The sequence below is a fragment of the Sparus aurata genome, chromosome 17 (assembly GCF_900880675.1).
Source record: "Sparus aurata chromosome 17, fSpaAur1.1, whole genome shotgun sequence".
Taxonomy (NCBI): domain Eukaryota; kingdom Metazoa; phylum Chordata; class Actinopteri; order Spariformes; family Sparidae; genus Sparus; species Sparus aurata.
In genome coordinates this window covers 34,558,614-34,573,365 of record NC_044203.1, presented here as the reverse complement: position 1 = coordinate 34,573,365, position 14,752 = coordinate 34,558,614, and the positions used below count along the sequence as shown (strand labels likewise).

Genomic DNA, 14,752 nt, shown 5'->3' with positions numbered 1-14,752 from the left:
TAATATTTTAATGTAAAATGTATAAACTTTGTATGAGAGCAATACTGAATCATCTTTATCTTGATAGTATAGCTAAAGTAGAGTTATTGTATAATGTTAGCATGTGGTACAAAGCAAACAACATAAATATAAACTTGCACATAATTTGCATGTTCAGGGCCATAAACATGATACAGAAGGTTCATATTTGCACATGTACTGACGAGACTGATATAAAATGTCAGCATTGTATCACTCTGACTCCATCCAAGATCAGCACATCATCAACATCTGGCAGCCTACCATAAAACACGTTGACCTTCTGGCCTCCCGTCCAGCCTCATGATAGGTCAAACTACCTCTTGACCTCGAAACTCCTCACTCCAAGACTTTTCACTCGTGATTCCCGGACACTTTCAGTGACCTTCCTGACCTGATATGACAGCACCATCACAACAAACATTTCACCTGAAATTTCAAAAATGTATCAAAGAGAGCTTGTCCTCAAATGTATTGGACATATTAAATCTCGCTGATGAAGGAATGTTTTTCACCTCTTTTTTCCCCCGACACACAGAATATCTCACTATTATCACAACATTTATTAAGTGTTAAAGCATCTCAAATAATAAAACCATTAAACACTACCTACATATCATTCTTGAGTAAAGTAGAAGTCAAGATATCATGTTAAAATACAACTTTGGTAAATGCCAAATTCACCCACAGGAATAGTACTTGAGAATAATTATTTTGATATATCAATATTTGATATGTTCTCGTTCTCGTTTATAAAGTTCTTTATATCTTCATATTTGATCTAATTTATTGTATTGTCCATGTCCTTCACTCATGTTATCTGACTTGTCCTTGCTAAGAAAAGTCCTATTTAAAATAAGTTTATCATCACTACCTTTTTTATTTTTTTCTATTATCATTATATCATCTTCATTGTTTGTTAGGTATCAAAAGTAACCTTCTACCAGTAAATGTACAAAAGTAAAAGTAAAAGTAAATATATATTTTCATGTAATGTATTCAGTGCCTTGTTATTTATCAGATATCTTGTTCAACATTTGTCTGATTATGAGTTGATTTCTTATTTATTTCATAAAAATCATTTGCATCTTTACAATAAATAACTTCTACATGGTTTATAATTGCTTCATTGGCAATCAAATAACATGAACTAAAGTTTAGTATCACTAAAAGTTGAATATTTGCCTTCAAATTGAAGTATAAAGTAGCAGAAAATGGAAATACTTACTCGAGTAAATGTACTTAGTTACATTCCATCTCTGACAGAGTATTTTATCCTGTTTTTGCTTCAAAGAACAGTTTTATAATGTGAAGTGCAGTTCAAATTATAGCCTGTAGGGGCTGCTAGTTAGACTTTCGACTTTTTTAAAGGTATGAATTTAATGTTTTACATTATTCAGAGTCAAAATAAGACCAGACACCTTCCTCCTCAGTCTCAGAGGACGGGTTCTGATCCTCTGGTTAAGTTCTGAGGCTCTCACAGCAGGCACATTAATAACTTCTGCCTCCTCGTCGGTCATATAACAGCCTTATATGGTGCAGTGGGTGTACAGGCAGGTGATTATAAAAACATGAGCGACGTGATGAAAATCTGAGTTTCAAAAGAGGAAGAGCGGATCATGTGACATTTCCTTCTTAAATATCGAGCAGCAACACAGTGAGGGTGGGTACAACACAGCAGCAGCAGCAGCAGCGATGACACCGACACACAAAGGTAAGTTCAACTCCATCAGAACTAATTCAACTGTGGTTTAAATTATTCTTATAAGAAGAGCCGAGGCTTTTATAGAAAGCAGAGTTCGTTTATTAAACCTGAAACTCGTGTTTGCTTTTAGTTTCGTTTTTGATGTTTTCATGTAACATGAGATCTTTTGTGTTCAGACTGCAGGTGGAGATCTTTGAAACACAAAAATAATCATCTTATATAAATGTAGACTTATTAATGACACATTATCTGTTTTAACATTTAATCCGCTCATTTTATAAGATGTTGGAAAAAAAACCCGGTATTTCTATAAAAGCTATATGTCTGCCACAGTTTACCCTTTAACAAATAGTCTTTGTGAGCCTGAGTTATTTCCTGTTCTTATTGTTTATTAAAAAACAGTATTAAGATGAATAAAAGTAACAAATCAACGTTATTTTCCTCGGCTGGATACTCAACTATCTGCTGATGAAAATCTAGAGCTCATGTATGTATATAAGTACCCGAAGTCATACTTGAGTAAAAGTAAAGATAGCGTGTAAAAATATTATTTATGATAAAAGTGAAAGTCATCCTCAGTAATAGTACTGAGTAAAAACATGGTAGTCTCAAAAGTACAACTAGTAACTAAAGTTACCAAACATGTAGTGGAGTAAAAGAAAGCACCATATTAACTTCCTAAAAGTATAAAGTGGTAAGACATAGAAATACCTTTAAATTAAGTTAAAATTAGTTAAGAACAGTACTTGAGTAAAAGCACATAGTGACATACCACCTCTGTCTATAAAACAAATGTTTATGGTACATATTTTTGTCACCCTTAGTAACAGTACTTGAACTAAAGCCTGGAAGCATCTGATATTAAATGTACCAAAAGTATCAAAAGTACAAGCTACCTTGGCTCCGATGCAGCTTGTAATCTGCAAAGTAACTAGTAAGTAAAGTTACTAAATACACAGTGGAGTGAAAGACAATGTGATATTTACCTTCTAAATGTAGTAATGGAAGTATAAAGTGGCAGGAAATGGAAATAATGCCTAAAATTGCAGTTAAGAACAGTACCAGAGCAAATTTACTCAGTTACATTCCACCACTGTGTATAAACAAACATAGACAGTACAGATTTGGGTTAATGTTCTTGTTATGTAGATGTAGAGACAGACAGACGGACTTCTGTCACATGAGTTATTATTTATTATTCTCGTCTCATTTCTTGTTGATCAGGTGAGACTTGCAGATCTACATACTGAACACTCACATCAGACTGAAGCGACCTCAAACATCACCTGCTCCGTACACTTCCTGTATTTAAATGATCATTCTCTCTCTCTGCGTGTCTAAAGCTGCTGTAACTCGTACTTTTTTTGATCATCTGATTGAACAACAACTCATATCGATGCTTAGTGGGACTAAATTTCTTGCTTGTTCATTGGTTTCACTTCTGGTCTTGTGACAGTTGCCTCACTCGGGGATTTATGTACAGTACAATAGCTTTAAATTTGTGGAAGTGATACTTTCCACTGCTGCTGACCGGTCGACTGAGATCTTTAACACCACCAGCCGCTCACTTTCGACAGTCTGAGTTAAGATGCATGAGAAATTATTTAAACCAGCGGGACTCTAAAAGTAAGGCCTGTGGGCCAATGGTGAGCCTCAAAACTATTTTTTTTGATAATTCTACTTTTATACTTTAACTTAAACAGCCTACATTAAAAAAAGGTGTGAAATTTGTGAAAAATGGTCAGAGTTCAAATATAACTTGCTGTTAGTAAGGTTAAACTCGACACCAAATTAAGTTTTTCTCTACCGCAAAAAACGAAACCCCTGAAATGCCTCGCCAGTAGCCCCGCCTTTAACTCTGTGACATTGTGACATCACACTACGTCACCATGTCACGTATTTGCATTATTTAAGCCTAGCAGCTAGTTTGACTGGTAGACTCTATTAGCACAGCTGCTCTGTTGTTGTTAGCAGTGCTGGTTTCAGGCATGTGTCAGCCGACCAATCAGAGCAGACCCAGGAGTGTGGAGCCTTAAAAAGACAGGAGCTGGAATGACAATGAGCATAATGTGTCTCCTTTTTTCAAACACTCAGCTTCTTTCAGTGTGACTCATGTTGGCTTCCTTCCTGCAGCTGAAAAGTGACCATCCGGGCTGTGTACTTGTACTTTTTCAAATTCAATTTAGTTTCCACAATGTGTTTATGATGACCTCACCTGACCCACATTAGTCACAGGACCCGAAACTTCCTTCAGGTCAGAAGAGGATCAGTTTCATATAGAAAAGTGGATGTGTTTAGCCTTCAGGATCGGCCTTCAGTTTTCTAATCATAAAAACAAACACTTTACAGAAGTGTTGTGAAAATTAAAATGTAAAATGCAACAAAAGGCACATATGAATCAGGCCTATAGGTGATATTTTTGCATCTTCATCTTTAATTCAATTAATATTTGCTGAACCTTTCCACCCTATGTTCTGACTCGACCCCACACACACAAAGACAGGGCATAAACTTGGACCTTGTGGGTGTGAAAACTAAAGTTGAGTTGTGTTTCTGTTCATTTCTTACCTAACTGATGTACAGTTAGGTAACTGCAACATACCTGCAGCCAACTCCTGGAAACCACTTCCTGCTTATACAACTACAGTTTGCATTGTTAAGCATCGCATGCATAAGTGTTGTGTTATTTCAAATTTTGCATTTCTTCGAGGCAGATCCTACAAAACTCGGCAGAATGACGTTGCTGCTTAAAGTCCAACAAACACCTCGACTTTACTGCAACATTAAAAGATCCCTATCTGTAGTAAAGTAAAGGTTGAATTAAAGAATTAAGTATAAAGGGTTTTTTAAAAAACAGCCAATAAATAAAAGGTCGGGGAACAAAATGCAATTAAATCTCAAATAAAAAATGCTCAAATTATCCATAGTGGTGTGAAATAAATGAATTCATTAACACTGAAACTGGGATTTTTCCCTTTATGACTAAACTTACCATCAAAATCTAAAACTGTTGCATCCCCTGTGCCAGTTAGCCACAAAAGTGCAATCTGCAATACCTCGGAATTTGTAACATTTACCCTCAACACATAAAACAAATAATAGAATTACACAAAATGTCTAAATGTCTTGAATTAACAAACAAGACTTTTTCCTCTTTGCTGACTCATTTCTTTTCTCAGATGTCTTTTCTCTGTGTGGGTTTTCTATGAAGTGGAAACTACTCGTATGTTTCTGACGTCTTCCAGGCAGTTTGTCGTCTTAGTGTGTCAGCTAGCAGACGACATCCTGACGTCTCATGTCCTCCCTCGTCTGTGTCTCTGTGGTTACAGGCCTTATGTTGGGGAGCGTCCTGCTCTTCTCACTGTGTCTCAGGGCAGCGGCCACGTTTGACAGCCGGCTGGACTTCCACTGGAATCTGTGGAAGAAGACTCATGAGAAGTTGTACAGAAACGAGGTATGTGATCAAAACAAGTGGATGTAAATATGTAAGAGTTTTTCTGTTAGGCGGCCCTAAAAATCCATATGTATGATTTTATCATCAACTTATACAGTATTTGACCTCATGCGCTCTCTCTCTCTCTCTATCTGTACGTTTTGTAGGTGGAGGAAGTGAGCCGCAGGGAATTGTGGGAGCAGAATCTGATGCTCATTACCAAACACAACCTGGAGGCTTCGTTGGGAATTCACTCGTACGAACTGGGCATGAACCACATGGGAGACCTGGTGAGACACTCACATACTGTTTAAACTGAGAGTTTTTAATTGATTTATGATTATTACTGTTATTCACTAATCACCATGAATTTAATGATAGCGGGAGGTCAGAAGGATACGGATTAGATGCATCGTGACTAGTCTGAACTGTGGAGCTCAACAGCTAATCATCATAATGAAATATAATCCGGTTTATTTTTATATATGCTACAATACTGACAAGGTTGCAGGAGACCTCAGAGGCTGCGTAATGCAAATTTGTTGTGGATACGAAACATTAAAAAAGGTTAAAGATTAATGTAAAAGATGTGGACCAAGGCTGACAAATACAAAACTGACAAGCACGTCAAGTCTTTTTCAATAATAATGACAGCTGAATGCCTGTTAGTTTAATGCAATGTTGAATATATGTTTTCTAATGGTTGTTTAAAAAAATAGCATCTTTTATAGCCTCTAGCTTGGAGCTCCAAAGTTTTAGTGCAAAGTTAAAAAACGGATGAGCTTCTCCTTTTTCATGTTTAAATGATAGTAAACCGACAGTAGAGGGTTAAAAGTGCCTCCAAAGATTACAAAATGGAACAAAAGCTTGGTGATGTTGGCCGGTTCTTCTGCATTTTGTTTCCAAATGAAACTTTACTCATGTGACCCATTTTCAAAAGATCGCCGTCTTCAGCGCTGTTACTGTCGTGGTGGTTCTGGTGGGAGCACACCTGAGATCCTGTCCAAAACTTAATAAAAAACATCATAAATAGAACTGTGCCCTGATGCAGGTAACCTACAGCTGAACGCTGACTTTTGATCGTCACACAGCTCAAAACATCCCTCATTTACAAAAGAACAAAAGGCAGGAAAGAAATCTCCACAGCTTCACAGTTGCCAAGTCCGCTTATTATAAGCGACTTTGGGCTTTTTTTCTGTAGAGTCGATTATAAATATTGGTAGTCGCGGGTTGTGGGTTTTTGGGCTTGTTGTTAAAGTGTTCCTCTTCCTATTGTATTGCATGTCATATTGATTTGAAGTCCTGGAACTAAAACAAAAAAGGGTCATAACATATAAAAACAGTAATAAATACAATGATATATCTGGATTCAGGTTGATATTTGTGTGTGTGCAAAGTGTAATAATCTCTCTCTTTTTTTTTTTTTCTTTTTTTTTTACCACGAACGGAGAAGTTGCTTGTTTTGGGCTTGTTTTCATAGGCCCGCTTGCTTGTTTCTCTCACGATATCTGGCAACACTGCCAAGCTTCTTTCATTCTTTCTTCAATCATTGATTAAGAGCCGGTTTGCAAACACACACACACACACATACACTGCTACAGGTGACCTGAATCTGCACACTCAGCCCAGAAGGGTGTAAACATGCAGTTTGGGAGCACTACAGTATTTGCTCATCACCTTAAAATCTGTAGCTCATGTTGCAAGAGTTTCTATATTAATGGTTTGGCCACACACAACATGGACGATTAACAGCCACCAGTTTCAGTTCTGTCAGGCTCATGAGTTAGAAGAGTTATATCAGTTACATGATGGCAAAAACTAGAATTATTTGTAATCTTTACTACCTGATTGGAGGTCAGTGGAAAAGTATAAAACTTTATATTTTAACTACCCAATGATGTTGTATTGTTTGCTTGACTGATAACCTTTTATGACCGACTGGCAACAACATGTGCAACACAAAAAACACCTGCTGCTGGAATGAATTTAGGTCTGATAGTCTCTCTGAGCTCTGTTCCTGTCTCTGAGGAAACTATCTGCCTCTTCGGACGCTAAATGTCCCACTATGCTCACCAGCTAGTTGCTAACTGTGTCTGCCATTCACTGATAAGCAGGTCGTGTTCAATGAACTCTGTCACTACAGACTAAGTGTTGTTCAGTTTGTGTCTTAACCTGCCTTGTCTCACTTTGTGTCAGAGATTCTTTGGAAATATACAGACGACATTTGATTCCCGTTTATCGATCATTATCTTTGCAATGACTGATTCCTGTGAACCTAAAGAAGGAAGTAAACTGAGTTTCAGAGAGCAGGGAGTTACTGAATCACAGGATGAGGCCTGTTTATCTGCTTAACAGGAATGTTATCAGGGACAACGCGCTCCTTAAAGTTTGATATTACTGTTGTTCCTGTTACAATGCAAGGTTTTAATTTTTCCAGAAGGGACATGATATCACCTTATTATGGTGAATTTGTCAGCAAAAAGTTGCATTGCAACATAGGCATTGATTTGTAGTCATGTTTGTGTCTGCCTGACAAATGTAGATCAAATATTGAATCTCCTTTTTAGCTTTGGTTTGAATAAAAGTGACACTTCAAGTGCCAGAACAGGGCTGGCCAAAGAGTCCAAAGGTTGGGGTGGGGAACAATTAGAGGATGTTTCAGGAAGAGCCACAGAGGAGGGATCACTCTCCTGAGATGTTGTGTGTCAAAGATAAAAATATATGCGGAGAGTGTTGAGGGCGACTGAGGAAGTGTCTGGCCCACGACTCATTGTTAAGTTTCATTTTTGGCCCTCGAAAGGAAAAAGTGTTTCCAACCTGTCCGAGATGTTCAGCTTTGTCCAACAGCCATTCGGTCGACTGTGTTGAAGGTTTATTTAACTTAAAACAGATGCTTGATTCATTTGGAAATGGCCATAATGAGAAAAATCAAATCAAAACAATGTACAGAGAATCTGGTGACAACTCTCTGGAGGGTTGTTCACTACAAGTGACACTTTTTATGTTGCACAATTGATATTGGGGTGTTTCCGCTGTAGATACCAGTGTTGTAAAGGCCTCCGATACAGTCTAAAATGTTTGAATTGGTATCGTGTTTGCACCGATCCATTACCACATCATTTATCTACCAGAATCAGGACTCACCATATACAAACTTTTTTTTTAACTGCAAAGCCATTTATATAAATGGCAGCATCTGGGTGGAAACAATCTGTAATTTGATATATTTATGGGCTATATTGTTGATGAATAGAACGCTACAGTCTCTGTACATGTCAGCATAGAATGAAGAACCTTTTCTGTGATCTTATACAAAGATAAAGTGAATATATTTGTGTGTTTCGCTGTTTTACAATGTTTTATTTAAAAAGAAATCTATTTATCATGAAAATAACAGGCAGATTGGTCCGTGATGGAAATGATTCTTTAGTCGACAGACTAATCTGAATCAAAAACAGACCGTTCACCTTTTTACAAGACGTCTGACCTTTAAGTAAATATAGTCCACTGAGTGCTGCTCATTTCATTAGCTGTTATCTGCTTCCTTATAGACACCAGAGGAGATCATGCAGTCCTACGCCACACTCATTCCTTCCACTGACATCCAGAGGGCACCATCTCCCTTTGCTGGGACAACAGGCGCTGCTGTACCAGACACCATCGACTGGAGAGAGAAGGGCTACGTCACCAAAGTCAAGATGCAGGTAAGAAAATAATATATATATATATACTCAGTGTTTCCAATCAGTGACTCATAGGTCAGCAGGATTCATTGGTGTTCAACAGTGTAATCATCCCACGAGTCTCGTTTACCTCAATCCTCCTGTTCCTCATCCGTCCAATCGGTCCTCGTTTGTCCAGGAAGTCATCACCACAACCACCAAATCTTTTGTCACATCCACACTTTGAATGAGGTCGCTCCACCGACACACTTTAGTTCCAGAAAGCAGAAGAGTATAAATACCTCAGCTTTTTCTAAACGGTTTCCTAAGGTCATTTCATATAAGAATAATTCAAAGACTATTTAAGTCAAAGGTAGAATCAGTAGGATTTGTCCCAGCTGTTCCTGAACGCACCACAAAGACAGTTTTTTTGTTGAGTCTCATTCCCAGGACGTCAAATAGACACATGTTGGGTTGGTAAAGCGTCCCGAGCAGCAACAAAGACAGAAAATCAGAAACTCAGAAAAGTATTTGTACTTTGTTACATCCCACCTCTGTATACAACTCTGTCACTGTAGTACACATGTAAACTAACTTACTCCTTGCACATCTGTGTTAATGCACAGTGCAGGTTTATAGTTGTTTTATATGGACATGTTATATCTTTGATCTTTTTACTCTAATTGCACAGGTTTTTATTCTTTGGTCATAAAGCTTCATTTCATGAAGTTACAGACAAATGTCAGCGGTACGAAGTTGAAGACACGATGATTGATGTGAAATCTGAAGGTCTTGTTGTGAAAAGTAAATGAGAAGTGTAGAAGTTTAAAAATTTACAATGCAGAGAAATGGAAAGAAGAATCTCAAGGCAAAAGGAAAAAAAGGCATTTTCAATTTATTACAAACTTGTGCTGTGCTGATGAATATCATTCATCCAGAGACAGACAAGTATTGATTTTGGACTTCCTTCTGTTCTGTGCAACATGTTAAATATAATTGACGAACAATAAAAATCCCCAAAGAGTCAGTAGACTTCTTTAACCTCTCCAACTCCAACTGCTGCAATGTTGTGCTGCCAAACATGGAAATGTGAAAAGTGTTTAATCTACGTTTAAAGCTAATACATCTTGTTTTTTGCCATTAACTCATTTTGTATCCAGGGTGCCTGTGGTTCCTGCTGGGCTTTCAGTGCTGTTGGAGCTTTGGAGGGCCAGTTATTCAAGAAGACGGGTAAGCTGGTGGACCTGAGCCCCCAGAACCTGGTGGACTGTTCGTCTACGCCTAAATACGGAAACCTTGGCTGCAACGGTGGCTGGATACACAAAGCCTTCAAGTATGTCATCGAAAACCAGGGCATCGACTCTGACACTTCATACCCCTACACAGGACGGGTAAGTCACTGACTTTAATACTGCTGCTGTTTCTCAAAGATGCACCAAAGGGAGGGAAAAGGGAAAATCCATTCAACCTGGATTCTACAGAGTATGTTTAGGGCATGTGGGAAACAAATGTGACCGCTTTGTCGTTATAGACGAGCAGACAAATGTGGGAAGTCATTAAAAACAATAATAAAAGGTCAGATTCTCAAAGATCATCTGTGTCAGGACATCATTGAAGTTGCTGTTGCTCACAGATGATAACAGTCTCGGCAGCATTCTGGCCTCAGATTGTCATTTCATTTCTGTGGCAGATGCATTTAAGTAAACAAGCCACCAGCAGAGAACCGCTGAGAGAAGTCATCCACCTTTGATTAAGCAATCATCTCCAGGTGTGCAGGGAAGATACTGATTAATGACGACAGACAAGTGCTCACATGTCCAAGCTAGGGATGCACCGACCCGACTTTTTCAGTCCCAGTACCGATACCAATGCCTGGGCTTTGTGTATCTGTCAATACCCAATACCGTTCCGATACTGCTGTTGAATTAATGATAAACTGTATACCAGTCTTGGAAGAATATTTGCGTGATGGAAGAGAGTACCTTGACTCTTAGTATTCCAGTAGGCGATGGAAGCCCTCATCTTCAACAACTGACATTGGTTGAGCATCTAAAACAGTGAATTCTAAAACCTTCTGTGTTATTGCCGATGCTTTCAAGCTTTCCATTGGAAACTTTTCACGTCGTTAAAGCGCTTCTGCCAAAGTTAGTTGCTGGGCTGTACAGTCTCCGCCTTTGGTTTTGTTGAGCTGCAGGAATTCAGCGTGCTCCTTAGCATGGTGCTTTCGGATGTGCTTGATTGAATTGGTAGTGTTGTAGTTTGCAGTACTTCCAGCACCCCTCGAAACATTTACTTTGCAGACATTGCAAACAGCCGTTAAACTAGTTGGCGTGGCAAGCGTGAAATATCTCCACACAGATTGTGACACATGCTGAAGACGTAGGATGTGCTGCAACGGAGAAAAAAGACAAACTGGATTGGCCCGTGGATCTTTTAACTTTGCTGATCCCAGATCCAGCTATTTTGTCAATATCAGGGCTGATATCTGATCTTAATATCGGATCGGTGCAACCCTAATCCAAGCCAAGTCCAAACCTTTCAAAATGGCCCAAAATTGATACTGAAATATTAGAGACAGTTGTAAACGCTTTCTCATGCAGGGGAGGGAGTTAAACACATGTTAATAATATTGCAGTATACACACCAGTACTTCCAAAAGGTTGAAAATGTCCTTATGGCGAATATTTGAGGTTTTGAAATGTTGGTCACAAAACAAGGCATTTGAAGACATTATCGTGCGAAAGAGGAACTTGTGACGGGCACTTTGTCCCTATTATCTGACATTTAAAACACAATCAGCAGTTGCAGCCCTACAAATTGCAGCGTGAGATGAGGTAACTCTTCTTTAGTGTCACTATGGTTCATACTGTAATCAGTCATAAGGGGCTGATTGGTTATTCAACTTTAAGGGAGGAAGATTGTTGTTCTCTCTGCAGGGCGTCAGCCCAAAAATAAAACAGGAAGTACCAAATATTACTGTGTTGTTGTTATAATCCAGTTTACAAGAAACTGAAACATGGTGCTTTTTAAAAGGAAACATGGTGTGTATGGGAAATTCAGAGCAAACTCAGGTTTACAGTTAAGAAATTCCTGTATGAGACAACGATGTGGGTGTACAAGAAGTTAAGTCCGACCCTTCGGGCTGCAGACAGCAACACTCTTCACTTGTCTGTGGTCTGCAGTTAATGTCTCTTTGGAGCAACAATAAATTAATCGGAGCGGACAATGTTGTTTGTCCTCCAGGCTTCATCTGGTTCGCCATTGTTCGTGTTTGTGTGGAGGAGGGCAGTTCTGAGCCGATCCGACAGACTGCTGCAGCCTCACGGAGGTGTTGTGCCTCTAATTCACCCGAAAAAAACAAATAAAAACTCTTTTGTGTGATGTGAAATATTTCTGTTAATAAGCTCACTGACGAGCGTCTCCGTGCCTGGAATTCACTTTCTCGCTCATCTCTGCCAAGAGCCAAGATAATTAATAATAACTTAACATTTTTCATACATGGACATGATCACCCAAGTTCGTTGGTAAAGTTGTGCCTCGAGCCAACTCTGTATCATATCAGTTTTAATTAGTTGGTATTAAAATGAGCACCTCATTAGGAAATCATTGGGTATATTCAGAACAGGTATTGTGTAAATCATCAGCTATAACCCCAGTTTGTCTTCTTACAGCAGGCGTCACAGTGCAACTACAACCCCAGCTACCGCGCCGCCAACTGTTCCAGTTACAGCTGGCTGCCTGAGGGCGACGAGGGGGCTCTGAAGCAGGCGCTCGCCACCATCGGACCCATTTCAGTGGGAATTGATGCCACAAGGCCCAGATTTGCTTTCTACAGGAGTGGTACGTCACAAGTCATCAGCTGATACATCTTTACTTGCGTGATATTTTTTAGAAGGGTGGAGATCGAAAAGGTCATAAATAGACTTTGAAACTTTGCCTGATGATTCGGCATTAATTTTGGGGTAAACTGTTCCTTTTTAGAAAATAAATAATAATGAAACATGAATATAATGGCCTTTGCCTTTTCAGGAGTGTACGACGACCCGTCCTGCACCCAGAAAATAAACCACGCTGTGTTAGCTGTGGGCTACGGCACGCTGAACGGACAAGACTACTGGCTGGTAAAGAACAGGTGAGACGTTTCCACTGACCCAAAACCTCGGACATGGACACATACTAAGCTTATGTGTTGCTCCTTTTTATCTTCCTCCCTGTCTGGTCCCCCCTGTGTGGTATTTACTGGCTGCAGTCGAGGACACGGGGGAAGTGAAACAGGGAAGTCGGAGCTGTGCTGGGTGGTTCACTGTGTCAACTAGCAGAGATGAAGTGCCGTGATAGACTGAAAATGCCACAAACATCTGCCTCTTGAGGTTTCCAGGCGGTGTCATGAAATTATTTGCGTCATAGAGAAAGAAGAAGTTTCATTTCTCATCAGTTATTGCATGAAAAACACAACTTCCCAGTCTTCTATTGCTGAATGCATCAGGTCTGTTTTTAGCTTGTGTAATTCTCTTTATTTCACCACTCATTGCATTTCTTAACTTTCAACTGGGAAGCTAGAAAACGTTTTTGCATGAGCACCAGGCGAGCAAATCGCATTCAACTTCATCTAGAAATGGGGAAAGGCTACTGCTACTTCCTGTTACTTTTGTGCTATTCTGTTGTTTAACACAGAAAGTAGTGGATGCTTAACTATTAGTATGGGGTGCTAGTGATTGTTTTTAAATCCCTGTGCGCTAAAGTTCATCGATCTGGTTGATTATCAAACTGCACAAATAATGTATAAAGCAAGAAGCAAACTACTCCCAGGTAATATTAAAAAGTTAAGTCAATCAAAAAAAGTTACAAGGGGATGATTTTCAAAAGGTACAGGGATGAGGGAGGTGTTTTCATAGATGTGTGCATGTGTCAATAAAAACCTTTATAATAAGATGTAGAAATGTAGTCAGTGTGTATATATGATGTATATTATAAGCTATGTATATATATTTGTATGCGTGTGGGTGTATGTATGTCCGTAGATGTGTGAACATGGGCATGGTTGTGTATGTACATATATTTATACATAGTATGTGATTATTAATTGTACATATAGTTTATCGAATTAAATAAGTGTTTACTTCTTTCTGCTCCTTTTCGGGCACATCAGTGCATGTCAGTGGAATATACTTAAATTTTATTTTGCTTATTTGCCTAAGTAATTTCACTTTTTGTATTGTTTTCACATGTCCAAAATAAATTTGCATTCATTCATTCGCTCTATATGCTCTTCTTGTACAGCTGGGGAACTTCATTTGGAGACCAGGGCTACATCCGGATGGCACGCAACAAGAACGACCAGTGTGGCATCACTCAGGACGCCTGCTACCCCATCATGTAGCTGCAGAGAGAACTGAAAAAAAAGAAAGTTTCCCCTCTCTTTTTTATGTAAACAATACTTTTTAAGGTTTATATTCACACTGATTGAAACGTTTTTCAGTTTTGTTTTTAGAAACTACTTTTTATGTACCTTCTGACAGAAGACAAAAATGTCTTTAAATACTACAGTTTACCATCTTTGGCCTTGTCTTGTAAGACTGTGAGTTTGTTTGTGTCTGACTGACTGTGTGTACGAATCTATAATAAAGAGACAGATGTACTCCTCGCTGAGGCTCAGTCGCAGTGAAACATGCCAAGTCTTGGTCGATATATCAGTTTATTGATCAGTCTGATGTCGGCCTTTCAGTAAATATCAGATCTGTGTTCCGTGCCGTAGATGCGATGAAGGTGAAGATTTGACTTTACACCAGCAGTTTTCAGTCTGTTAAATCTGCCATGAAAACGGTCTGAAAGGTTCCATCGACTCTTTGAGAAATTGGCTTGTTGGTCAATTTAGCTTTTACATGTTACCACAGAAGGAACGCCAAAATCAATACCAGTGTGTCTGGTAAATAT

At 38.9% G+C, this 14,752-nt stretch overlaps 1 protein-coding gene across 2 annotated transcripts; it reads left to right on the top strand.

Moving 5' to 3' along the window:
• The first annotated feature begins 1,623 nt into the window (after positions 1 to 1,623).
• On the top strand, positions 1,624 to 14,493 carry LOC115568061 (cathepsin S-like). 2 transcript variants are annotated; one of them, XM_030395111.1, is made up of 8 exons: positions 1,624 to 1,732; positions 5,053 to 5,177; positions 5,324 to 5,446; positions 8,708 to 8,860; positions 9,979 to 10,209; positions 12,493 to 12,658; positions 12,848 to 12,950; positions 14,099 to 14,493. In XM_030395111.1, the coding sequence occupies exons 1-8, from the start codon at positions 1,714 to 1,716 to the stop codon at positions 14,196 to 14,198; spliced, it is 1,020 nt and encodes a 339-aa protein (XP_030250971.1). In that variant the 5' UTR covers positions 1,624 to 1,713; the 3' UTR covers positions 14,199 to 14,493. The 2 variants fall into 2 exon arrangements, with proteins under 2 accessions (XP_030250971.1, XP_030250970.1); XM_030395110.1 differs by having other exon boundaries at positions 1,629 to 1,732; positions 12,490 to 12,658.
• Positions 14,494 to 14,752: the final 259 nt, after the last annotated feature.

Coding starts and splice junctions, on each gene's coding strand:
- LOC115568061 (XM_030395110.1), top strand. Junction 5,447..8,707: donor TGAACCACATGGGAGACCTG/GTGAGACACTCA, acceptor GCTTCCTTATAG/ACACCAGAGGAGATCATGCA. Junction 10,210..12,489: donor CATACCCCTACACAGGACGG/GTAAGTCACTGA, acceptor GTCTTCTTACAG/CAGGCGTCACAGTGCAACTA.